This window comes from Corvus moneduloides, chromosome 27, assembly GCF_009650955.1.
Source record: "Corvus moneduloides isolate bCorMon1 chromosome 27, bCorMon1.pri, whole genome shotgun sequence".
In the NCBI taxonomy this organism is placed as follows: domain Eukaryota; kingdom Metazoa; phylum Chordata; class Aves; order Passeriformes; family Corvidae; genus Corvus; species Corvus moneduloides.
Window position 1 is genome coordinate 820,051 of NC_045502.1, and position 25,917 is coordinate 845,967.

The 25,917-nt window shown below is 54.1% G+C and overlaps 1 protein-coding gene and 1 long non-coding RNA gene across 2 annotated transcripts; both read right to left on the reverse strand.

Annotated features, from left to right (window-relative positions):
- Positions 1 to 1,941: 1,941 nt before the first annotated feature.
- CDS2 (CDP-diacylglycerol synthase 2) lies at positions 1,942 to 25,297 on the reverse strand. Its single transcript, XM_032092088.1, has 13 exons — positions 25,229 to 25,297; positions 13,285 to 13,427; positions 12,339 to 12,435; positions 11,871 to 11,968; positions 10,912 to 11,051; positions 10,486 to 10,544; positions 9,967 to 10,049; positions 8,830 to 8,917; positions 8,414 to 8,482; positions 7,712 to 7,864; positions 7,312 to 7,431; positions 6,679 to 6,782; positions 1,942 to 6,076 (listed from the first exon to the last, which is right to left on the reverse strand). The coding sequence occupies exons 1-13, from the start codon at positions 25,289 to 25,291 to the stop codon at positions 5,947 to 5,949; spliced, it is 1,347 nt and encodes a 448-aa protein (XP_031947979.1). The 5' UTR covers positions 25,292 to 25,297; the 3' UTR covers positions 1,942 to 5,946.
- Positions 24,107 to 24,582, reverse strand: LOC116435625. Its single transcript, XR_004236802.1, has 2 exons — positions 24,497 to 24,582; positions 24,107 to 24,390 (listed from the first exon to the last, which is right to left on the reverse strand). It is a non-coding gene; the product is annotated as an uncharacterized LOC116435625 (long non-coding RNA).
- Positions 25,298 to 25,917: the final 620 nt, after the last annotated feature.

Sequence of the window (25,917 nt, forward strand, 5' to 3'; positions counted from 1 at the left end):
GGAGCTCGCTGGGCTGATCTGGGTTAATCACAGCTGAAAAACGACTCTGCTGCTTTGGGCAGTGACTGGAACCAGCTCAGAGATCCCCAGCTCACAGATTCCACTGCCCAAAGTCCAGAGAATGTGACAGTGTGGAATTTCACAGCAGAGCAGCCCAGGATGTTCCCCCAGCCTGAGGAGATTAACCCAAAACCCTGCTCTGGCCCCAGACTCCTCGATGGGCTCCATTTCTGCTGTAGCCCGAGCAGAGGGCCCCGAGCGAGCCCTGGATTAAGCACCAGGTTTAGCTCTCAGAAATATCTGCAGGCAGCTAAAGGAGCTCCACGGGCTCACACGGTGTGATCCTTTTTCCCTTCAGCCTGGTTCTCTCTGGCAGCCCGGAGCAGCCCTTTCCCACCCGCAGTGTCACGGGCAGGATGTCACGCGGCCCTGTCCCCTCCTCCAGAACGGAAACTCTGCTTGAGCCCAAAGCCCTGCAGTGCAGCTCAACGCTGTGGTCACACCACAGAGCTCAGCCCTCCCTGGCACCCCAAAACCGCTCCTCTGAGCACCCCAGAGCTGCTTCAGCCACCTCCTGCTCCTGTCTTAGCCACCCCTCAGAGCAGCCTGTTCCTGAGCTGAACCATGGAATTCTGGAATGGTTTGGGTTGGAAGGGACCTTAAAGCCCATCCAGTGCCACCCCTGCCATGAGCAGGGACACCTTCCACTATCCCAGGCTGCTCCAGCCCCAATGTCCAGCCTGGCCTTGGGCACTGCCAGGGATCCAGGGGCAGCCACAGCTGCTCTGGGCACCTTGTGCCAGGGCCTCCCCACCTTCACAGCCAGGAATTCCCTCTCAATATCCAATCTAAACCTACCATGCCTCAGCAGGACCTAAAAAAGGCAAATCTCAGCCCCTAAAGTTGTTTTTACATCCCTCTTCCATCAGGATCTCATGGAGAGCAGGTCACAGGGAGGCAGCCCTGGCTTGAGGCTCACTGTCTGTCTGGGGCTGGAGCACAGCGGGCACCAGGATTCCCAGTGGGAATTTGCAGTTTTCCATGTTTGACTGGCACAGGATGGGGGGGAGGCAGGGGGGAGCTGCGGCTGAAGGGCTGGCACTGGGCTGGGCTGGGCCATCAGCTCTGCCTGGCACTGTCACCCACGGCCCTGGTGCCGCAGCTCCACGGCTGCCTGAGGACTCCAGAGTCCCTTTTCTGACAGATTTAACACCAAACGATTGCTCAGCCCTCGAGTTGCTTCACAAATTTCTGGAAATTGCCCGGTGCTGCCCAGCAATGCCCTGCTGGACTGGGAGCAGCAGTTGGAATGTGGGAGTTGGGCTTTGGAGCCACCTCGCAGGGATCCCATCGAGAGTCGAGCTCTGCTGCTGCTGCTGGAGGCTGAGGTTGTCTGCAAGTGCCCACAGTGACAGGAAGCCCTGAGAGGCTGCTGAGAGGCTGCTTTGGCTTAGCTGATAAAGTCAAAAACAGACAAAATAACACCAGAGCTAAAAGTAGCATTTTCCTGGGTAAACAGAGGATTCTGCCCTCCTGACCCCAGGCAAGGCTGGAGAAAGGGCTGAAATGAAAGAATAACTTATGGTAAGTGGAACTCCCAACGATTTTTCACATTCCCAGTGAAGTCTTCAGGTAAAATGAGCTGATTTTGCAGGGGGAGCAGTGGCAACACTTCCCCCATCGTTGATCAAGATGAGCCTGGATGATCCAACCCCGGGGTCACCAAAAATCCCACTGGGAATGGGGCTGTTCATGCAGGACGTGGATGGTCCAGTCCTGCCCACCCCTGTCCTTGCTGCAGCCCGGTCTGCTCTGGGGAAAACCCCTGAGGAAGGGGAGCTACAGGGCAAGGAATGAGGGAATGTGAGTTTGTAACACCCAGAGCTGCCCTGTGGAGCACGGAAAGGTTTGAGCGTCCCAGAGCGCTGACTCAAACTCCCCTAGAGGTAATGGAATTTATATTTATTTAACAGTAACATACAGTATATAAATAGGGTAAATACTTTAAAATATACAATATTTCACATTCGAACATTCGGTCAAAGAAAGGCAACTCTACGTGTGTAGCTAAAACCGGAATCAAAGGAGCAATGCACAGAGAAAGAAGCCAGTGGTGGGAGCAGGCCAGGGCTGGAGATCTGGGATTACACAGGGACTACAGGAGTACAGAGCTGCCAGCCCGGGGCTGGGCACCGAGGGAGAGGCCACGGGAGCTTCCATGCGATGCTTTAGGGACTGGGCTGTCCCCAGGAGGGGCTGGATGTGCCCACCCAGCCCTGCCCTGCTCCCACCACGCACAGGGGGAAGGGAGAGAGGGCAGGACCCCACTGCAGCCAGGCTGGGGGGGCTCACTGCACACACGGGACACAGGAGACATTCCCTGGGAGGCGGCACTGGGATCCCAAAGCCTGGGGCCAAGCTGTGGGTGATGCTGCAGGATCCCCAGCTCTGTGAGCCACGCAGGAGCTGCCCCTTCAGCTCAGGGGCACTGCTGAGCCCCTCACGCAGGGAATGTCTGATGAACCCCGGCTGATCCCACAGAACCCAGGCCTGGTGCTTCCCTGAGCAGGGCTGGCCCTGCCTCGGCCCTGCAAACCCAGCTGGGCTACACCCAGGCAGGGAAAAGCCAATTCCCACCGAGGTGTCCACAGGCCCAGCCCAGCTGTGCATCAAACCTGTGTCCAAACCCAACAAACACTGGGGGTGCCCAGAGCCCTGCCCAGCACTGCCAGCCCCTCACACCACACCACAGCAGCTTCCAGTGCCCTCCCTGTGGACACTCCCTGGCTGCCTGTGCTGTGACCCTGGTGCAGAGGTGGCTCCCACACCACACCACACTGACCAAATCCTTCCTGTCCCTTCCTCCCAGCCCACACACACAAATCCCAGCTGACACCACCTCCCCCCGCTGCTCTGCTCTTCCCTTTGGAGCTTCCTGCTGCTGGAGCCCACTGTGAACCAGAATGATTGTGCCACGCTGAGCTCCAGCCCTGCAGCTGGAGCGCTTCCCCATCTCTCTCCTCACCCACCAGCCCTGGGGCCATTCCGGCCCCTCCACACCGAAATTCCTGAGAGCTGCAGCACCACCAAGGTCCTGCAGGGCCATGCGTGCTGCTGCACATCCCTCGGCATCGGTTCCTCCCTCAGAGACTCCCTCAGGAACAGCAGCTTTTCACCTTTGCTCAGGGAGTTGCCGACTCCCCATCCCTGGCAGTGCCCAGGATCAGGCTGGATGGGGCTTGGAGCAGCCTGGCCTCGTGAGAGATTCCCTGCCCGTGGCAAGGGAGGTGGGACAAGAGTCCAGGCCCCCTCCAACCCAAACCCAGGGTCCAGCTCCCACTCCCGTGAGTTCATCTGCACAACTTGCAAATAATCCCAACAATCCCCACCTCCCCGTGGATCCACCGTTCCCACTCCCTTTAATGAACTTCCAGGCAGGAAACCCTTCCCAGGCAGCTTTCCCCGTGGGGAGCAGCCCAGGTTTGGAAGCCCACCCTTCCAAGAGGAAGCAGGAATAAAGCTGATCGGGAATTTCTGACCGGGGAAGCCACCCACAGGCAGAGCTGCAGCTGCTGCCGCTGCTCCTCTCGCAGCCACTCCGTGGAACTGCTTTGCCCTCCAGTGCCCACATCCAGCACTTACACCCTCGGGAAAAGCCCAGATCTGCCCCAAAGCTGGGCCTGCAGCAAAGCTTTGCCCCGCTAATTACACCAGAGGAGGAAGGAAAGGTTTAAAGCAGACGAGCAGGAGACTAAAGACCCACCAGAGAAATTTCTCACTATGAACAGAGCACACCTTTGTAATATTTATCAACACTGTCACTTCTGCCTGTGACCCAAGAGCCACGACAAGGGATTTTGGCAATGGGCAGGGAGAATCCGGCTGGTCCCAGGGCAAACCAAACCCTGGCACTCCCACCCTGCTCCCACGGCTGCTCCTCACAGGGACCTCACTTTGCCCCGCTGAACTCAGGCAAACCCTCATGAAACACAGCCCAAACACTGCCCCTGGGCAAGGCCAGATGGAAGCACCTCCTTTCTCCTCTGCAGTTTCTGTATCAGGGGCTTGGACCAATATTGGTTCTGTCGACAGAAAATAAACCCCTGCCTAATTCAAGCTGGAAGGGAACAGCCTCCACAACCAGGAAAATCTGTGTGAACCCCAAACCCAATCCTGACCTGGCTCAGTGCAGAACTTTTCCAGCACCAACTGAGAATACTTCATAAAACCAGAGCCTTCTCTGCAGCCTGTGCTTTCCATCAAACACCTGCACTTGGAGTACGACCTTCTGCCCTGTGCCTCCTGCTCAGGGAGACAAAGCAGAGCCCACCACAGTCCCACAGAAACGCAGGGGAGAGGCTGGGACCTGCTCCATGTATTTACACACACATGAGCTCTCTGGTATACTCAGGGTAAACGAAAGCAGTGGCAGAAGCAGAATATGGAGTAAAAACTCTGAATTTGGGGTATTTTCAGGTGGTTTATTTTCTGTCGATGCCAAGCCAGCTCGCAGCAGGTGCAGGTCTCATGTGGGGGGTCTGTGGCTAAAGGTTTATGGCAGCAACTGCTTGAAAACACCAAGGTACTTCTGTGTGAACTCTCCCTGTCACTCCTTCCCCAGGTTAAAATCACGTAAAGTTTCTCTCTCCCATGCACAAACTATGGAAAGAAAGAAAATCAGAGTCACCTTGTGTTTGGGAACACTGCATGAGGTGTAAATGGGGATATTTTCACTATCTGATCACAAAAAAAAAAAAAAAAAGGAAAGTTTTACAATCTTTAGGGCTATCATTTTTAAATAATAAAAAAGTATGACAAAATAAAGGAAAGTACTTCGGTAAAACTTGCAGCTATAACGTACAAACTATTTCTGACAAGATTCAGTAAGCAAAGCAGGACAGAAGCCTGCAGAGAAATGAACCCAGACTGAAATGCAACACAGACCGTGGTAAACTCAGCAGCACGACTTCTACAACTCAAGTAATGAACAGACATGATCCCTGAAAGAAAACAAAACCCCCAGCTGCAGCTGGAGCCCACCCGGCAACGAACCCGGCTGGAAACTGCTCCCCAGGTTACTTCACATAGCCCAGTGTGGGGTTTCCAACCTTGGAGAAATGAAGAAGTGTGGTTCTTAAAGGTTATTTAACGGGGCAAAACAAACCAAGTTATAAAAGTTGTTCTCACTTGGCAGGAATTGCTCAGTGAAACTTCAACGTTCTTTAAAACTTATTTCCTTCCATCAGTTTTGAAGGAATCTGAACCTCCCACACTCCCACACACAACTGCCACTTTCTTGACTCCTCGTCCCCATTCTGTTCCTGGTTTAATTGGTTACAAAAATCTGATTTGCCAAAATATCAGCCCTGAAGGGAGGGAATGTGAGAGGCAGGTGAGAGCAGCTGCAGGTGCAGGGCTGGGCAGAGGAAACAGGGCTGGGTTAGTACAAGATCCTCTTGCAAATACCTTGTGCAAGGAGATTGCCACAGGCTGGGACAATTCCCACTGCACTCCCAGTTGTCCCTGGGGAGGAGGATGGTCCCCAGGGCTGCCACCCTGAGCACAAGGGCCAGGGCAGGGCACAGCCTCCCCTTCCCTGCCAGGCTCTGCATTCCCTGCAAAACCCACTCACAGGGAAAGCTCAGCTCTGCCCACACACCTCAAAGGTTCAGAAGAGTCCACCAGGGGAATCCCACCCTCCTGCTCCACCCAACAGTCCTTCCAAGCCTTAACTCCTTCTCAGCTACAAACCCAAGATTTGCTCATTTGAACCAAAGCTCTATAAATATATTATTAAAAAAAAATAAACCACAAATGCAAACATTTACCAAGAAAGGAAGAAAAGTTACAGTGAAATGAGGCCTTGTTATTGTCTTAAATCAGGCAAGCCAGGAATTCCCTGGAGGAGGCCTGTCTGTTTTCAGTCCTGTTCCAACCACCTCCTGTCTATGCGTCCTCCAGGCTCCCCAAAATTCCCCTGTCCACCAGGTGTGCTTTGAGCGTGTTGAAGATGTGGAGCTGCTGGTCTGGCCTCAGGGTCAGGAACTGCTGGATCAGTTTGCTTGGGTTGGGGCCTCTGCAACACAAAAGCATCGTCAGCAATGGGGCTAAGGGCAATTCCATCAGAATAATGGGCTGACATTCACTGCTGTGCTGTCCCTTCCTTCCCAAGGTCTCCCCTGGGAGCCCAACTCCATCTGGGATGTGGAAATGGACTCAAAAGGCACAGGAGGCTGCAACACCCCAAACCCAACCTATCTGAGGAGGATTGTGCATCTTATCAGCAGGTGCTGCCCCTCGGAATTCAAAGCAGCCACATACAGGCACTTCCACAGCTCCCCCAGCACATCCTTTATGCACCCACAGGCTTTTTCCTCTGTGCTTGGCTACAGAATGCTTGTCAGTGCTGCAAAATTAGATTTTCCTGCTCGTTTGACTCTAGAAACCTGTCCAAGATTCACAGAAGGAGCATGGAGGAGTTTCAGTGGGACTGGAATAACAGCAGCCCATGGGAAGTGAGGGTTGTGTTTCCAGCTCTGCTAAAGGTCCTTCCCCTCCTCAAGCTCCGTTTCCTCTGTGTTGTATTTCCAGCTGTTTAATCTATCCAGGAGCACAACTGCCTGTGATTCCCAGCCCTGGCAGTGACAGGAAGCCCCCAGCCCAGCAGGGCCCACGCACCTGATGAAGCTGGCGATGTACACGTTGACAAAGGTGGCCATCAGGTACTGGCAGTCGAAGCGATCCATGATCCCCCCGTGCCCCGGGATGGTGTTGGCAAAGTCCTGTGGGAGCAGAGGGTTTGCACTGAGCCCTCCCCAGGATCTGTGCTTGCTTTTGTGCCCCCCCACACTGCACTCACCCCCTGCTCCAGTTCTTCCCAGAAGGCAAAGTCAGACCAAGGAAACATTTTGTTTCATGTCTCCCTGCTTTTGGATGTTGCTCTGTTACTCAAAGGTCAGGGAAGGCAAATGTTTTTCTGCTGCCACCCTGCCTTGCCTTTCAAGGCATCTTAACTGAGCACAGGCTGTTTGTATGTAAAACCAGCCTGCAAGACATCAAGGGAAACCTCAGATTGCAGAATTTCCTGGCTGGATCTTCCTTCCTCTACCTGCACCACAGCAGGGTCTAGAATATCACAATTAAAATCTTAAGGTCTCTTTCCTTTTGGTCAAAAAAACCCCAGATCCTGCTCCAGCATCTTATCTGTGACTGAACAAACCTCCCTTCCCTCGGAGCTCTGGGACTGCACCGAGTGGCAGCACCCACTGCATGTTTCCTCCCCAAAACCTCCATGACTTTCTCCATCCTCACCTTGATTTTGAAGGCCCTCTTGAAGCCACTGGCAAAGAAGCCTCCGAAGGGCCCGATGAGGGAGGCGAAGGTGGAGAGGGCGATGCTGTGGATTTGGAAGGGGTACATCCGCACTGTCTTCTGCAGGACAAACAGCACACGGGGGTTCCAGTGAGAACAGCACTGCCTGCCCCTCCTTCTCTGCCCCCCAGGCTTTAGCTCAGTTGGTTTTCACGTGGGTTCATGTCCCACCAGACTTGGGATAATTCCTTTGGTGTCTCAGTCAACAACAGGCACCACTACGTTCCCCTTATTTCTGGATGCATCTCTGTCACGTTCCTTCACATCGAAACACAGCCCTGCTCTTTCCTTAGGGGTCCTACCCCACTAAATGAGACCCAGGGAGCAGAGAGGGTCGTACCCAGCCCACCACAGACTGCAGCACCACGGGGATGTTGTACTCCTGCAGCTGGAACAGCTCGGAGGGCTCACAGTCCACGGTGAAGCTGTTGGTGTCGTTGTTGAACTCCACGGGGCAGGTGAAGCAGCGGTACCCAGACATCACATAGGACAGCTCCAGGAAAAAGAGACAAAGGAAACACGATCAGTGCTTTCCTCAGGGATTTCTCAGAGGGAGAGGCCATGCAAGGAGATGAGGGAGGAGGGAACCATGCTCCCAGCTTCATTAAGGAGATCACTGCCCTGAGCAGCAGTAATTGGCTGAAGGCAGAGGAAAGGCAGTGAGCAGGCTGCACCCTGAGGTGGAGGGACAGCAACAGCAGCCACAGAGAGGGACATAAAAACGGGGCAAAACACTCCAGGAGTGTGGAATTCCCCACACAGCCCCTGAAATGATGCACAGCACCATCCAACAGCAGCAGAGGGAAAATGGTTAATTATTGTAACGAGCACATCACAGGTTTAACAGGGACTGAAAACTTCCTCCAGCACTTGGCTCCATCAGCAGTGTCTGCACACAGCCAGGGACCACTTCAAACCCTGAGCAGCAAGGAAAGCTGAAATATCTGACAGAGATTCAAGCCTGACTGCATTTTTTAAACAGAATACCGTGACCCTATGAAGGGAAAACTCCAGTGGAGGAAGCACCATGATGGCCACTTACCAGCAATCCAAACAGAACGGTGGAAAAAAATCCTCCAATAAAACCCTCCCAGGTCTTCTTTGGGGAGAGCTGCCAGAGAGAGAGCGAGGGGGATGATTATTGATACACCTCTGCAGTCCTTCCCCACTTGTGAACTGCTGAGGCCAACACAGAGTGCCACCAACCCACAAGTAAGAGTTTGGTCAGAAGCTGACCCCAGAACCTCGGTCTGAAATGGTTCATTCATGGTTGGACTCGATCTTTCCAACCTAAATGGTTCAGTGATTTAGTTTTATAGCCTCAAAGACTGGGATGCACACCAGGTTTAATCTGGAGGCTTGCTTCAGACCCGTAAGAGGCCACAAAGCAGGAGCTGGGGGAGCTGGGGGACCCAAAGGAACCAAAATTGGCATTTTGTCCCCCAAAGTGTCCCAAACCTTGATGAGCGGCGTGCGGCCGAAGAAGAACCCGAACATGTAGGCCATGATGTCATTGCAGATCACACAGGAGATGGGGACAATGAACCTGCAGGGGACAAGGGTCAAACCATCATCACACAACTCCAGGGCTCAGTGAGCAGCTGCCACCACAAGGCACTTTGCAGTGCCACCACACCAACGTCCCCTCCTCCAGTGCAGTGCAAGGAACAACCATGGGAAGCTCTGAGGGGAATCTGAGGGTTTCTCCAGTGCTCTGGACTAAAAAGCAGCTTGTGTGCCCACAGTGGCCTGTTTGCAGCACATTTTCCTTAGCCACCCTCAGCAGGATGTTGGACTCTCCCCTCCTGACCTCCTGTGGAAGTATTTCCTGCATTTTGGCAGTCAGCAGGAGGGTCCCAGCACACTCCGGGCTGGTTGGAACACACTGAGGAACGTGAGCCTCAAAGTGGCCAGAATTCATTCCTGGCCCTGCTGGTTTTGGCAGGACCACCAAAGGGGCCTCCCCTGTGCACAGCAGCTGCACTGAGGTGGCAGCAGCCCCCTCCTGCCTTTCAGTGCTGAAGCCCCACAGGAGCAGCACCTCCCTGGCCATTCGGGCTGTGGGTATCAGCAGAAAGCACCCACCCAGCCCCAATGCCACCTGAAAGGTCCCTGCACCCCACAGCAAGTTTACAAAATTCTCCTTTGCAACATCTCTCTACATGCTGAAGTGGCACAAAGCAAGTCCCAAGTCTCTGAGGACTCACTCAATGTTTTGCTGCTCTGAACAGGCTGGTCCCTCACAGGAAGCACCTTCTCCTTGGCTATTTGTTTTTGTGAGAGAAGTTTTAACTCAAAACTGAATTTTGAGATTAAAAAAATGAGGTATTAGGAATTTAATCCTACTGTAATGGTGGTGAGGCCCTGGCACAGGTTGCCCAGAGAGGTTCTGGACTCCCCCATCCCTGGAAGTGTCCAAGGTCAGGCTGGAGGGGGCTTGGAGCAAGCTGGGATAGCGGAAGGTGTCCCATGGCAGGGGTGGCACTGGATGATCACTAAAGCCCCTTCCATCCCAAACCAGTCTGGGATGCTGTGAAAACACAGCTTTTTCAGGCTGCAGAAACCAAAGCAGCTCAGGAGGCAGAGCAAACTCACCAGATCATTCCTTCAAACAGGTTGTGGATGATGAGGTGTGACTGGGTAACAACAATCAGCAACGTCACGTGGGTCCAGCCAAACTGGAAGAGAGGAGAGCACATTGTCCAGCCTGCCCAGAGCCACTGCCAGCACTGCCCAGCTCAGGTGCTCAGAGCTCCTCAGAACAGCTCAAGCAGGAGGGTACCAGGGCACTTCACCCACAGAAAACTCATTTATTATCTACTGTTTGTTAACCAGTCAAATAAACAGAATGAGCTGTCTTGTACTGAGTTATTTTGGCACCATGGGGTTAACACTGGCCTGGCATCTCCACAGGCCCCGAGTTTAACCTCACCAAGACCTGAATTTAACCTCACCAGGCCCCAGACTTTAACCTCACCAGGCCCCAGACTTTAACCTCACCAGGCCCCAGACTTTAACCTCACCAGGCCCCAGACTTTAACCTCACCAAGACCTGAATTTAACCTCACCAGGCCCCAGATTTTAACCTCACCAGGACCTGAATTTTAACCTCACCATGTAGAACTGGAGGCGATAGTGTTTCTTCACCAGACTCAAGACAAACATGCAGAAACCTGAGGAGAGACAGAAGGAAAGTCAGTGGTGGGAATGTGCCTTCAACAGGCAGAAATACTTTTGGGCCACGATATTGCACAGCTGCTGGGGGTTCTACTTGAATAAAGCAGCACTGTGGAGTGGGAAAAGCACTGCTGTGGAAGTCACACCAAGCAGCACTTGGACAGATGAACAACCTGGCTGTCCCAGGAAGATTATGGAGTTTTCTCCTCCAGAACCTCATGGAAAAGATTTGCCAGCACAACTCTCCCCATGCAGCCCAGTTACAGCATCCCTGGGGAGCAGAGACGATCCTGCACTGGACACAGCACTCCAGGCAGGAGATTTCTTCCCTCCATCCCCGACATTAATCAAGGTGGTGCCCACCTGTCAGGTAGAGGGCGAAGGAAATGAAGCGATGGTATTTGCTGAGGATCCTCAGGGGCTCCTCCCTCTGCACCAAGGTGAAGAAATAATCTGTCACCGTCTCGCCGTAGAAGAAATAATTCACACACAGCAGGAAGTACCTGGGGAGGGTGGGAATCTCGTCAGCAGGAGCCCCAAAAGGCTCCTGAAGTGGCTGATCCCTGAGGTCCTGGCACTGCTCTAGGATGCTGCCAACAGGTTTTGCTTCTGCCAGCCAGAGCTGCCTCCCCCAGTTCGGAAATGTCACCTTCCTTCCAAGGAGTGGCTGCACCTCTGAGCCCCGCTCTGGGATGGGTCACAGCTGGCATTTGGGGTTGGCCGTGATGCACAAAGACTCTGTCTTTAGGTGGCACTGCTCAACTGGCCTCTGCCTCCCAAAATCCCACACCCTGTGCATCCCAAAACCACTCACCTGCTCCATACCTCACAGAGCCACCTTTTTGGAGCCCACTTTTGGGGCTTCTGTGCCCCAAAAGCCCCACTCCTGCCCTCTCCACAGCCCTTATGTAGTGACACGACAAGGGGGAATGGCCTTGAGCTGAAGGAGGGCAGGGTTAGCTGGGATATTGGGAAGGAATTCCTCCCTGTGAGGGTGGGCAGGCCCTGGCACAGGGTGCCCAGAGCAGCTGGGGCTGCCCCTGGATCCCTGGCAGTGTCCCAGGCCAGGCTGGATGGGGCTGGGAGCAGCCTGGGACAGTGGGAGGTGTCCCTGCCCATGGCAGGGGTGGCACTGGGTGGGCTTTAAGGTCCCTTCTAAGCCAGTCCATCCTGGGATTCTGTGATTTTCCTTCACAAGTGCTGCCAGCACAGGTCACTGTCAGCACACAGCAGCCCAGGGCCTGTGGCTGTGTCCCCTGGGTGCCGCAGGACACCCCTGTGTCAGTGCTGCACACAGGGATGGGGAGCAGCCCCTCACTCACCAGCTGAGCGTCCTGAACCAGGGCAGGTCGTAGGAGTGGTACACGTTGTAGCCAATGGTGATGATCTCGTGGAAACATTTGATCTGGACACACATCACCTGCACAGAAAACACATCCAGGCACTGTAATTCCTGTTGGTTAAACACCTCTTCCCTTGAGGAGACAAAAACCAAGCACGTGCAGAGCAAAAGGTCCTTCAGCAACTGCAGGAGCCTCCCAACCCCACGTGGGAAGCTCAGGATGTCGTTTTTCCCTCCTCTTTCCTCTGCCAAGGAGGTTTCTAAAAACTCCTCGTGTTAGTTCCAACTGCAGCCAAATACTGACCAGCAGATTCCTCCCGGGTTTCCTCCATGGAGAGAGGAATCCAGGACCTCTAGGACACGAGGTCCTGAGCTCCCCACGCCAGCAGTGTCCCAGCAACTTCCCCCCGCTGCAGTGAAGGTCAGGACACCTCTCTGGAGCACTTACTATTGTCATTAAGACCATGGGGCCCAGGTAGATGATGATGAAGAAGAAGGTGATCATCGCCAGCGTGAGGATGCCTCTCACCCACCAATTCTTCCATCTGGGCCATGGAGAAGGAAAACATCAGAGAAGGACAAGACAGAGCAAAGCAGACAAACAGTACTGTGCTCTCTGTGTGTCACAGGAAGGAAATTGAGCCCTGGAAACCCCAAGCTTCCTCTCAGCGGTGCAGAGAGACCTTGATGTGCTGATAAAGGCCTCGCTGCAGCAGCTGCACTTCAGCCCCACTAAATGCAGAAAGCTTTACCCAGGTGCTGAGCACCTCCCAGGGCACTGGAACGGGACAGGGCAGCCTCTGCTCCTGTTCTGCTGCAGCTTTCCCACACCTTGGACAAGCTGCAGGATAAATTCAAATAAAGTGGGGACCACTCCCCCTCTCTGCACTGCTTCCTGTGAGGAGAGATGGCCCCTGTCATGTTGTACCCTCACTGCTTTCCTTCTGTGAGCCTCTCCCACCCTCACAGCACACTAGGAAAGACACTTTCCTTCTGCTGTGACATAAACAAGACACTTTCCTCCCAAGCAGTTTGTGGAGAATATCCCTGGCTTGTTCCTAAATCCTGTCCTTGTCAGTGCAATTCCTCAAGCATTCCTGCAGAACTCAGTCACAGCAGTGGCTAAAAGCCCCCGCAGCTCAAACCTCTGCTGTGAGCGCTGCCAAAGCCACCCACGAGCTCTGTGGGCCTGCCCCACCCAGGCCCAGACCTGCCAGGACCCAGCAGGCAGCGAGAGCCCCCCAGCACTGCTCTGCCCCCTCCTTTCCCACCCAAAGCCCTGACCCTGCTGCTTCCCACGGCCCCAGGGGCTGGGAGAGGCTGGGGAGCTGCTCCTTCAGCTTCCAGCAGCCCCCACTGGGAGAGCACAGGGGAGGATGCTCAGGGAGGGTTACCTCGAGGACAGGTTGGAGAGAGCCCTGTTCAGCACCTCTGGAGTGTCATCCGACGTCGGCACTGCGGACGAGCCCCCGAAGTCGGATTTGCTCTCGCTGTCTGACGCTGTCTCTCCATCCAGCTTGTTCTCAGACTCTGACTCCTGCAGGTCAAAGAGAGCCAAGGAGCTTCAGCAGCCACTCAGAAGGACCCTGGGCCAGCGCGCTGGCTCCAACACTTACCACCCTTCTGCTTCGGCACAAGAGAGGGAGGAGAAGAAAATATTCTGGGTGTTACACAGGGTTAAACCCATGAGAAACATCCTCAGGTGTTTTAGGTGGCGTCCAGGAGGGGTTGGATGGTCCCTCAGCCTCAGCAGCAGGCACAGAGAAGGGCCTGTTCCCCCTGCACAGCTACAGATGCCCCGCAGTTGATTAATGAGGATTTCCAAGAGAGCAGCAAGTGCTCCGGGGCTTGTTAGCAGGAAGTTTTACAAGGTCCCAATCCCCAGGCAGATCTCAAAGAATGTAACACTGCCCAAATTAACCAGGAAGAAAGGCCTCCAAGTGGACAGGCTCAAGGCTCCCGGACAGACTTCTGAAATGCTGACTACTTGAGGACACTAAAAATAACACCGAGCCCATCCTCAGGCAGCTGAAGAGGAAGAGCCTGGCTTATCACCCTGGCCCAACCATCCCCTCTGGCCACAGAGGAAACCCGAGGTGCTGGAGAGGGACACACGTGCTCTGTGTTTTCCCTGCCCCTTGGACTGCTCCAGCACCCAGCCCCAAGCAAAGTCCTGTGTTTAGGGGTAAATAAACACAGGAGAGGCCGCTTACTGAAGGCTCTGCACCAGCCCAGGGGTGGGAAGGGGATTTCAGGTGAGTCCTGGCTCTTCCCAGTGGCAGTTTTCACTCTGACCCAGCTCCTGAACAGAGGACAAACCCACAGCTCCACGTTTTGCCCCTCGCTTCAGCTGCACGGCTTCACCCTGCTCCTCGCTCCTGGAAGCAAGGAAGGAAAGGGCCACACCCTGGGGAGCATCCAGGCAAGGCAGAGTCCACACACTTGGCCTCAGCCCACAGGTGATCTGAAAACTCCAGGAGAAGTGAGTGTGCCTGCAGGAAAAGCACATTGGGAGCTGAGGTGACAAATGCTGGGAGCTCTGCAAACAAAGAGACTTCATCCCTTGGGGCTGCCAGGCAGCGCTGCCCAGCTCCAGAACAACCAGATCTGCTGGGGCTGGCTGGGTGCAGTTCATGGCTGGGGGTATTTGGAGTTCAGTAGAGCAGGAAGGCTGGAGCTGCTCCCTTATTTAAAGCAGAAAAAGGTAATTACTCCCCCAGCTGGAACGTGTCAATGGCTGCAGGCCAGGATCCTAAATCAGACAAGGACAGTGAGGCACTGGCAGGTGGAGGCAGCTAAAAATACATTGGTGATGTCAGAGATTATTCCCAGGGATGAGCAGAGCTCCAGCCACAGCAGCACCCAGTGTCACCTCCTCCCTATCTTCCTCCACGCTCCTTCTTCCCATTCATCCACTGGGAAGGAAGAGTTTGGGTTTGCTTTCAACCCAACACCTCTGCCAGCACTCACACAGGTTCAGGGAGCTAGCAGTGAAATGCAACCCGGCTTTTTTTTTTCAGCTGTTTTTTAACTGACCCATAAAATCCACTTGGACCTCAGATTTTGGAGAGATTTAGTGCCATTTAGACACTCAAATCCATAAGGCAGCTGCAAATGGCAGCAGGCAAAGAGACTGGAAATGATAAAACTCCCTGGAAACCACAGATCTGGCATCTTTGAGCACAGCACAGGTCAGGTTTTGGGCAATCTGTGCTCTGTATTTAGCTACAGCCTCTGTTCCCATTGCAATGCTTTCTCCAATAAAAGGATTCTCTGCAGAATTCCCCTGGGAGCAATCGAAATAGCTGCAGCCAGAGGAAAATCAGCTTCTCCTCTGTACAGGCTAAACTGAAAATCCCCAAGCACATTTCTCATGCAGTCCCGGTGTCCCTCACCCCACACAAGCCGCCAAAGGCTGGTAAAAGGAGCAGCATCCCTGTGTTTCACTCCCCAAAGTGCAGAGCACGCAAATCATTCCTGCCTGGGGCCAACAGGAGCAGAAGCTTCACAAAGTGCTGAGAGACCAAAAGGAAGGGAAGGAGCACCTGTGCCTTCCTCACTTCCAGTCCTGGCCAAGAATGGGAAAGAAAAGCTCAAGGACTGAGGAATCTGACGGTGCAACCGAGCTGATGTCCTGATCCCTGCAGTGCCCGATCCCTGCCACATCCTGATCCCTCTCACAGCATGATCCCTGCCACAGCCTGATCCCTGCCACATCCTGATCCTTCTCACAGCATGATCCCTGCTGTGCCTGATCCCTGCCACATCCTGATCCCTGCCACATCCTGATCCCTCTCACAGCATGATCCCTGCTGTGCCTGACCCCTGCAGTGCCCGATCCCTGCCACATCCTGATCCCTCTCACAGCATGATCCCTGCCACATCCTGATCCCTCTCACAGCATGATCCCTGCTGTGCCTGATCCCTGCAGTGCCCAATCCCTGCCACAGCCTGATCCCTCTCACAGCCTGATCCCTGCTGTGCCTGATCCCTGCTGTGCCCAATCCCTACCACATCCTGATCCCTGCCACATCCTGATCCCTCTCACAGCATGATCCCTGCCACAGCCTGATCCCTCTCACAGCCTGATCCCTCTCACAGCATGATCCCTGCCACATCCTGATCCCTGCCACATCCTGATCCCTGCCACATCCTGATCCCTCCTGTGCCCAATCCCTGCCACAGCCTGATCCCTGCCACATCCTGATCCCTCTCACAGCATGATCCCTGCCACAGCCTGATCCCTGCCACAGCCTGATCCCTGCCACAGCCTGATCCTTCTCACAGCATGATCCCTGCTGTGCCCAATCCCTGCCACATCCTGAACCCTGCCACATCCTGATCCCTGCTGTGCCTGATCCCTCTCACAGCCTGATCCTTGCCATATCCTGTTCCCTGCCACAGCCTGATCCCTGCTGTGCCCGATCCCTGCCACATCCTGATCTCTCTCACAGCATGATCCCTGCCACATCCTGATCCCTCTCACATCCTGATCCCTGCCACAGCCTGATCCCTGCCAGATCCCAGCACTGATTCCCTACACCACCTGCACCACACAGATGTTGCAGGTAAATCCATGCAAAACCACATCACCAGGTACCTGAGCCACCAACTTCAGGGCAAGGCCAACCCAAACCTTGTCTGCAAAGGGCTCCAAGAGCAGGAGCAGAGCCTCGCTGCGTCAGTCCAGCTGTTCCCCACCTCACCCTCAGCACTGGGAACAGCAGAGGTGGAGCCACAAACACAATCCCCACAGCTCCCACAAACACTGCCAGGTTATTCCCAGAGAGCACAAAGGAGCTGATCAAGAGGTTTGTCACCATAAAGGGAAGTTGTGAGGGCTCAACATGAAATGCAGGACTCATTCCTGCCATGTCTTCCTCGCTCAATTTAAGCCTGATGGAAGAAATTGCCAGCCAAAGCGAGGGATAACTGACATTTTAACATCTTCACTTTGAAAACAACTGAGCAGCACCAGGAGTGAGCTCTTCTCCCTCCTCAGATCCCCCTGAATCGGAGCGTTGAGATTTTATAGGACATTGTGCCAGATACAGGCTACGGAGAAGACTCAGTAAGTGACACTATTTTTATACCTCTTATGCAAATTGCCCCCATCAGCCTACAAATCATCAGTTTAAGCAGCTGAGTGGGTGTTAAATAACGTGTTTAAGCCTGAACACGATGCACCCTGAATCCAGCTGTGGCACTGCCTGGGGACACCCTGTGGCACTGCCTTGGGGACACCTCCCACACATCTCCTCGGCTCTCCTGTCCTCCAGCCCCGTGTTCCCGAGGATCACCATCCCAGGGCGCTGCTGTCACAGGCAGGGATGCTCCCAGGTCTGTGCCGGGGGGATTTCAGCTCCTGACAGGACAGGCAGTGCTTCTGCAAAAGCTTGGGGCTGCGCAGGGCAGGGCTGGGCTGAGCTCGGGCTGCGACCAAACCCCCCCTGCAACACCACCACCACCAGGGGAGCAGCCTCTGAGAGATCCCAGTCAGTGCCCAGCCACCTCCCAGCAATCCCAGTCGCTGCCCAGACACCTCCCAGCAATCCCAGTCAGTGCCCAGACACCTCCCAGCAATCCCAGTCAGTGCCCAGACACCTCTCAGCAATCCCGGTCAGTGCCCAGACACCTCTCAGCAATCCCAGTCAGTGCCCAGACACCTCTCAGCAATCCCACCTCTTCCCACTGCTGCTCCTGCACGGGCACAGAGCTGTCTCCAGCTGTATTTATTCCATATTCTCCTACCACAGCTCTCCCTCACCCATTTTTCCTGGAAGTTCCTGATATTCCCCGTGTCCCCTCCTCCCGGGCAGGACACTCAGGACGTCAGACATCCACGTGCAGGATGGAGAGCTGGGAAACCACTAAAACTCCTCAGTAAGAGCAAAGCCGACCTTCCCTCTGGTTACCTTGGCATCTGGCTTCATCCTTCCATTTCTTTTACATGGTGAGCATTACATCTCTTAAAACACAATCAGAGGCAAAAGCTTTTACTGTTTTCGGGGGTTTTAACCAATATGGAGTTATTAAACTAAAGAGCTTTTTTGTCCAGCTCTGGAGGTGAGCCCAGGGCTCCTTCTTCCACTTATCGTCTCACTATTGAACACTTCTTACAGAAGGAAAAAGGAATGCAGGAATAAAACCGAGGCAGCAATGTCCATTTTATCCTAATTCCTTGATTTCTACACAAGTCGTGATGAGGAGAAAGAGCAAAACCCCAAATCTCTGTGAGGGCTGTTTCTCCTGACTGCTGAACCGGAGCTGGGAAAAGCCAGATACCTGCTCACTTCTTCTACTCATGGCATCAACAGCTCTGAGCAACCTTTGTCAACAGGGATTTCATGACCCTGAAGAAAAGATACCCAGAGAAATTAGTTTGAGCTTTCTTTAAACAACTCAACTACTTCAAGCAGGTGGTAAGAAATTTGTGCTCACACTGAAATGGTTTTTTCAGAGGAAGCTGTGAGCGCTGGGTTTTTTACACAAATATCCACAACAGGATCTCAGTTGCCATAGAAACGAGCCTGCTCTCTCCCTGCCAAAAATCTTCTGCCCAATACAGATATACAGTTAAGTATTCAACGCTGGCAGATTAAATTAGTTCAAGAAATGCCGTTATTTAGGTACTTTCCTTGGAGGCAGGCACTGTTTTAGACTTCCTGCCAGATTTTAACAAAAAGCTGTGACAGAAAATGTTATTATAAAATAAATGCTGAAGAGGGAAATAGAGTTGCTTTTTCAGGCAACAGAGCTGGCAGCTGGAACAAAAGGGACCAACTGTACCTCTGTTCTCACCTCTGAGAACATCTGCAGGATCAAAGCAAATATAATTAATTTAATGAATACAAACCCAGCGGCCTCAGTAATGGAAACCTCAATGTCTTCCAGAAGGGGCTTTAATTCCTACATTCAGGGAAACTGCTCCATTCCTCTCCCCTCTTCCCCCTGCTTTAACCTCCACAGCACATCCCAGAGCTGCTGTGCCCCCCAAACCCACCTCAGAGGGACCCACCAGGGTCCAGAATTCATCCCATTACTCCCAAATTACAGGATATTCTCTTCCAGGGGTTTACAGCTCAGGAGGGTGAAACAAGAGAAGTCTGGAGACCATTAACACCAGAAGGAAGAATCAAACTTCCAGGCTTGATTTGTAGGAAGGTTCCAAAAAGCACTGGGGTCTTTTTGCAAGTGTTTTTTACCCTGGTCTTGTGCTGTGACATTACCTGCAGGGCAATTAAATTCAAGTTTCTCATGTCCCCCCCACCCAGACATCCACCAAGCTGGCACCTAGTGCTGGCTGCCTGATTTGTTGTCTAAAAAACCAACAAAGCTCAGGTTTCATTTATGTTGATATAGGACTGCCTTCCCCATCCCGAAATAACCACATTCCAGTTGAAAACAGGCACGGAAATTAGGACATGCCTAAAAATGGAGCCCTTTAGCAGATAACAACATCACAAAAAGCAGGAATGTTTGCACAGTGGCTGAAAGAGCGGAGAAAACTCATCCCTGATCCCAAAGCACCGGCTTTGTTCGGCTCAGCCACGGGATGTGCTGGGAGCCAGGCTCAGTCTGCAGCCAGCACAAGCCTCTGGTACAGGAGCCTGATCTCCCTGAGAGCAAACAGGATTCATGGAAGTCACACAGGATTCATGGAAGTCACACATCCCCGGGACTCAGCAGGAGCTCCTCCTCTGCTGGGACCCCTAGCACCCACTCCAGGGGCTGCTGCTTCCAGGAAATCCTGGAGGAAAAGGCAGCAGGCACCAGCTGCTGTGTACAAAAGGAGCACAAAAATCGGTGGGTGGTTCTGGCATTCCCCCAGAATTTCCTGCTGCTCAGAAAGGAACCTGCCTCCCCCTCTGAACACGTGATGGAGACGTTTTGGAGAGCGGCTTCTGGGTTCTCCTGGGTCTAAGTGGCATCCTGGTGCTCCTGGGGCATTTCTGAGCTGGCACTTCACTGCAGAGACACAGGAACAGGAGAGCCGAGCTCCAAGAGCCTCTGGGAGTTGGTGCCTGAGGGAGGCTGGGGCTGTGTCTGCTGGAGCCTGCACAGACATTTCAATCTGCTGTTGTTTGGGAGAGCTGGGAGCAGCGAGAGGGAGAACAAACAGCTCTGCAGCAACTGTTCACACTGGGAGGTTACTGCAGGAAAAGGCTATTTTTGTCCTCTGCAATGAGAGCCTGCATCACGCCAAGGCCAGTGGCTTCTGACCCTCAATTCCTCAGGAGTTCGTACAGATTTTTCCAAAACATGATGAGAGAAAAAAGAAAACCCTACCAAGCCATTTAATTTGCTGACTCTGAGGGGGTATCTCGCACTGTCCTGCTCACGTTTCTCTCCCAGTCCATCCCACTGGCTTTACCTGGACTGCTCAAGGAGTGCACTTGGACCAGTGTGTTCAGGTGTGATCCTGACCAACCCAAAGCTGTGGTTTGCTGAAGTCACAGGGGTCATCAAGGCCAGGCTGGACGGGGTTTGGAGGGCCCATGGCAGGCATTAAGGTCCCTCTCAACACAAACCAGTCTGGGATTCTGTGATTTTAAGGGTTTTACCTCCCTGGGGTCCTGGGGATTTTTCCTGCTTGGAAGATACACACAAACATCCCAACTTCCCTCTTCTCAGCACCAAACATCCCCCCCAGGAGTCACCCCCAGACAGCACTGCAAGCACATCTGGAAGCAGGAGCAGAGACACTGTCCATGGACAGAACAGTCTGAGTGCCTCAGCCTGCACCAGGGACAGCAGGAATACCCCCCATCACCTCTGCCATCCTGATCTCACTATCAATAATAACAGCAAACAACCAGGAGCGAGGACAGAGTGCTGGAGCAGCAAGAGAGAGCCCAGGAAGGAGCTCCCAGATCCACTAAGATCCAGCAGGAACACAGAAAACAGGACAGCCTGGAGCTGATGGAACACTGCAAAGGGGGACATTCACCTGTGCAGCCCTCCAGAGCAGACAGAAATAAATCTCCCACTCACTGAACAAGGATAGGAAAGGGAAGCCAGCTCGGAACTATGCAAAGGTCTGAGTAACAGGAAAAACAGTTTGGGGGTTTGACGTGAGCACTGGGAGTCTCCCTGCTTTCTCTGTCACACACAAGTGCTGCACACAGAAGGAAACAGAGCTATCCAGCCTTTAAAATGACAAAATCTTCCTGGGATCAAACTTCCCTGGCATCACAACTGAGCAAGGACACAGGTCAGTGAAAGGAGCAGTGGCCAAGTCAAACACCTACCAAAGGAAGTGCTGGCAAAGGTGTTAAATTTGAGAGTCACTTTTCCACTAGGAACACACCCAGCCCAGTCCCTGTGGCCACAATTAACGATGCCCAGGAGTTGTCAGGCACATACAGAGCCGAGCATCAAACTGCAGGGAAGGCTGGAGTGTCCTCTCCCAGCAGAGCTGAGATTGTGAACATCTTTCAGCAATACATGAGGCTCGTGCTTCAGCAAACTGGTGCTTGGAATTGAGCCCAAGATCATATTAAGAGCTATTAAAAAAACAATCTTATGGAGTGGACCTGGAAGCAGACTTGGACTTCAGCCTCCCTTTATGGTGGGTGAGACGAAGAGAGGCATCACTGCAGTGGTTGATTGGGTTTGGTCCTGCAAGAGCCTCATCTTGTTATCACAAACTCCCAACTAGCAGGAGCTCTCCTGGAATCTGGGAAGTAACAGGATTTGAGATTGCCTGAACCTCCAGAGTGCCTGCACTGTTATTTCTCTGTGTCCTGCACCTCTCCCAAGCTAAAAGCCACAACTGGAGCTGCTGCTCCCGTTCCAGCTCACCCCAGGCCACTGTCCCCAGCCACCCTCCCTCCACCCCCCTGAGCAGACCCAAGGGACAGCAGAGCCCTCGTTTAGCTCAGCATCTTCAGAGCACGTCAGACCACCAGGGAATTCTTGCAAAATGCCTGGAAGCACAAGGAATAAATGCCTGGAAGCACAAGAAATCACGAGGCTTGGATGCCAGAGTCTTTCACTTTTTGTACCACACAGACCAGATGTAGCCAGATAAAAGTCACATTGTCAGGCCCCTGCAAAACCAGGCTGGAAGGAACCAGAATTTTCCTCATGAAACCCTTGGTGACACAGAAGGAACCAGAATTTTCCTTATCAAACCCCTGGTGACACAGAAGGAACCAGAATTTTCCTTATCAAACCCTTGGTGACACAGAAGGAACCAGAATTTTCCTTATCAAACCCTTGGTGACACAGAGTTATCCCACCCTGGCAATGTCTCAGCAAGCAGATGGAAAAGGAAAAACCCCCCAGTCCTCACTGTGGAGTCACACAAAGTACAAACAGCTACTGAGAAATGATCATAAAATCCCCCCAAACCAGCAGGAGCCTTCAGGAGCTCGGCAGGCACCAAGAAACAATTTTCTTTTGCGCTTTTCCTGTTCTCTTTGGGGGCTGCAGAGAAAATGTGATTTCGTGGGATGTACACAACACTAGAGGGAAGGCACTGACCTCTGGGTTTAGATTATGAATGAGACTACAAAGCAGAAGAACGAGTCTCTAAAGACCGGGATATCCTTGGGAGAGGGTGGGACCTGTAAGAAACTGGAACTTGTTTCATGGTTAAGCCCTGGCACAAAAGCTGTGGTGCTCCATCCCTGGAAGTGTCCAAGGCCAGGCTGGACAGGGCTGGGATAGTGGGAGGTGCCCCTGCCCGTGGCAGGGGGTGGCACTGGATCCGTTCAAAGGTCTCTCCCAACCCAAATCATTCCATGATTCCAGGATCCACTCTCAAATACCAACAGAAGCCATCAGGTAACAGCATCCTTTGGGCTCAGCCAATGGGTACAGGCAACACCAGGGCAAGGTTCCCTGGCTTTTCACCACGGAGAGGAGAGGGAGCTCACTGACCAGAACAAACAGATGTTGCCTTGTTCCCTCTGAGATGAAGACTTTGTGCTGCACAGCGGTTTTAACAAAAATCGATTTTAAAACGTTCTGGCACGAGGATCTCCTGAGGCAGCCCGGCCTCAGCTGTGCCATCAGGGGGGACACATCAAAGCTGGGCCAGAGTGCAAGGGTCAGAGCAGCAGAAAGTGAATCCAGTCTCTCACTTCCCAGTGCCAAAACAGGAGAGTGGCAACAAGCACAAAACACCGCGATCTAAAACCCAGCCTCGATGTTTGCATCCCACTGAAGCGCGTTTCTGTCAACACAGAGCTGGGAGCTCTTTCCAGAAGCCTCCAGGGTTTCTGTCGAATAAAATATGCACTTCTGAATTATTCCCCTTGGCAAGGCTCCCCAGCAGGCACGGGAATGCCCCCTCTCGGAGCAGCACCTGCACAGAGCCCTGGGCAGCCCCAGAGCACCGGGAGCGGCACACACACGAGCAATTCCGCTGCTCCCAGGCTTTTCCAGGCATTTCCCCCGCACTGAAAACACAACTGCCGGATCTCAGGGCAGGAAATCAAACCCTGCCACCGAGCATGGAAAGCACAACGCCGAGGAGGGTGTCACTGAGGGCAGGGGTAGTAACCAGGTAACCTCCCAGCAGCTGCATTTGGCAATTTGGGGAAATTCTCTGCTCCCATCACTGCCTTCTATTAGGAAACATCACATTCAGCACCTCAGAGGAGCTGCTCCTCACTGCTTTTTTCCCTCTTGCAATTCATTTTGAGCTGTTTTACGAGGAGCATCAACATTCCTTCTCTCTAGTAAGGAACCTCCAGGTCGCTGACTCAAAGGAAATAGCAGAGGGGTCCTTCAGAAGGCTCATTATATGTGAAAGCACTGGCGTGGAGATAACAGGATTGCCCTGGGAATAGCAGCCCTCTGACCTTCTTTAGGAGCACAGCACGAGGAGCTAAAGCGAATCCCAGCTGGCCCAGGGAGTTTGTTGTGCACCAGTTAAGCAGCACGAGCCCTGCCAGCCTCTCGAGGGAGGTCTTCCAACTCCCACTAAAGTTCTGGAATAGAAAACTCCCTGAAGGTTTTCTGCTGCAGAGTAAATTCCAGCCGAGATAAATGCACTTATCTCGAGGCCTCACCCTTTGCACAACCACCACAAAACTGGAGCCATCTTAGAGCTCCCTTCCCTCAGGTAAGGAAATGTGGTGGCAGAGAGCTCCAGGTTACTGTGAGAGAGGCCCAACCTCCAGATCCACACCAGGGTGACCCATTCCCACCACTGCTGGCTCCTTCTGCCCCAGATCCCTCCCTGATCACATCAGCGCAACGAAGTTTCCTCAAACCTGCCCACACAGCCTCTAGCAGGTGTTTAATTGGCATTAAAAACCGCATTAAAATCGCATTAAAATCGCATTAAAATTGCATTTAAATTGCAAAAGAGTTTTGTGTGATGACTTCATGCTGCTCTCAACTGCACCCTTCGTGCACTAGGAGAAAACATCAATATGATGCTGCTGAGGGCTGATGGACCAGTCCAGGGTCGTTCCCAAGGTAAGTGCATTAAACACCAGCACAGCACGAACCGCTTTTCCCTCCAGCCTTTGGTCCCTGTGACCCTGCAAATGTTATTTACAAAGTTTTCCCTGACTGTTTATTCCTCTTGGTCCCTTCCTCTTCAGGGAGACGCAGGAGCAGAGATGACAAAGGTGACAAATGACTCACAGAGCAACCTCAAGCATCCAGACGGGCTCAGGCTTGGAACAGAAGAGACGTTACAGGAAAACAGAGCCAGGTTTGCTTCCCATGGCTCTTCTGCCGTGAAAAAGCAAACTCTCTCCTCTGGAGAAAGGCAACGTTAACCCTCATTAAACTCCCACAGAGCCCTCGCTGGGAGGGCATTCCCTGGGCATGACTTCGGAGGCACCAGAGCCCTCCCTAAGGGAACCCGAGGGATTCGGAACCCCCACCCGATTCCCTAAGGACGGCTTAGGAGGTACCCAACTCCTCGCTAAGGGGAGGTTTGGAACCCCCACCCGATTCCCTAGGGGTGATTTCGGAGGCGCCAAAGCCTTCCCTAAAGGCAGGTTTGTAACTCCCACCTCGGTCCCTGGGGCTGGCCTGGGAGGCACCGAACTCTGCGCTGAGGGCAGGGCTGTGACCCCCCCACCTGAGCCATCCCACAAACGCAGCTCACGCCCAGATCTCCGCTCCCACACGGCGGATCCGCTTCTCGGAACACCCCCGGGGCCGGGCTCCGCTCCTCCGCGGGTGTCGCGAGGGGCGAATAAACCAAGTGCGGGGCAAATTCCCCGAGCGCGGGGCAGCCCGGGGGCCGCAGAGCGGCCTCACCGCGGGGCGCCGGGACCCGGCGGCGCACAGGCCCCGCGACCCCCGGCGCTCCCCGGCTCTCCCCGTCCCCCCAGTCCCCTCACGCCCCCCGGGGCCGCTCCGCACCTTGTCCTGGGGGTCCCGCGCCCCGCCGGGGCCGCGCCCGGGCCGCAGCCGCGCCTCGCTCATGCCGGACCCGCGCCCGCCGCGCCGCGCCCCGCCGCCGCCGCCAGGGGGCGACACAGCACCGGCAACAGCCGCCGACCAATGGGCGGCACGGGACGGGCGGCGGGGGCGGGGCTAGCGCGGGGATGGCCGCGCCCAGGTGTACCCGGATGGTGTGGGGCGCCATGATGGGTGGCGCGAGTACGCCGCTGAGGGAGGGAGGGAGGCAGCGAGCGAGCGGTCGGTCGCTCGGTCGGTCGGTCGCAGCGCGCGGGAAGGTCCCTGGGCGCAGCGTGAGGGGTTTTTCTAAAGGGACAAACGGGTTTGTGTTATGGCTGACTTTCGCTCAGGCCTGGAGTTCCTGTCAGGATCCGGTGCCTGAGGAGAGGCGCGCCACCGAGCCGTCCCTACGGACAGGCCCCGTATGTGCCACCGACGCCGCTGCACGGATCGGGCCCCGCCGCCATCGCTGCGCAGCGAGGCGGGCCGCGGGCCTCTGTAACGCGCGCGGTGATTGGCTCCCGCCGCACGAGGGGGCGGGACTAAACAGAGGAGCGGCGCTGGGATTGGGCGGAGAGCGGGGGGGGCCTGTATGTGAGCTTGAAGGGGGTTGGGCTGCAGGAGGACAGCGGCGCTGGCGATTGGCTGCT

Bases quoted from the DNA above. Each gene is read 5' to 3' on its own strand.
- CDS2 (XM_032092088.1), bottom strand. From the start codon at position 25,291: ATGAGCGAGGCGCGGCTGCGGCCCGGGCGCGGCCCCGGCGGGGCGCGG. The intron at 8,918-9,966 runs GTGAGTTTGCTC...TGTCCCCTGCAG, and splicing joins CTGTTTGAAGGAATGATCTG to GTTCATTGTCCCCATCTCCT. The intron at 7,865-8,413 runs GTAAGTGGCCAT...TTTTTCCTGGAG, and splicing joins CCGTTCTGTTTGGATTGCTG to CTGTCCTATGTGATGTCTGG.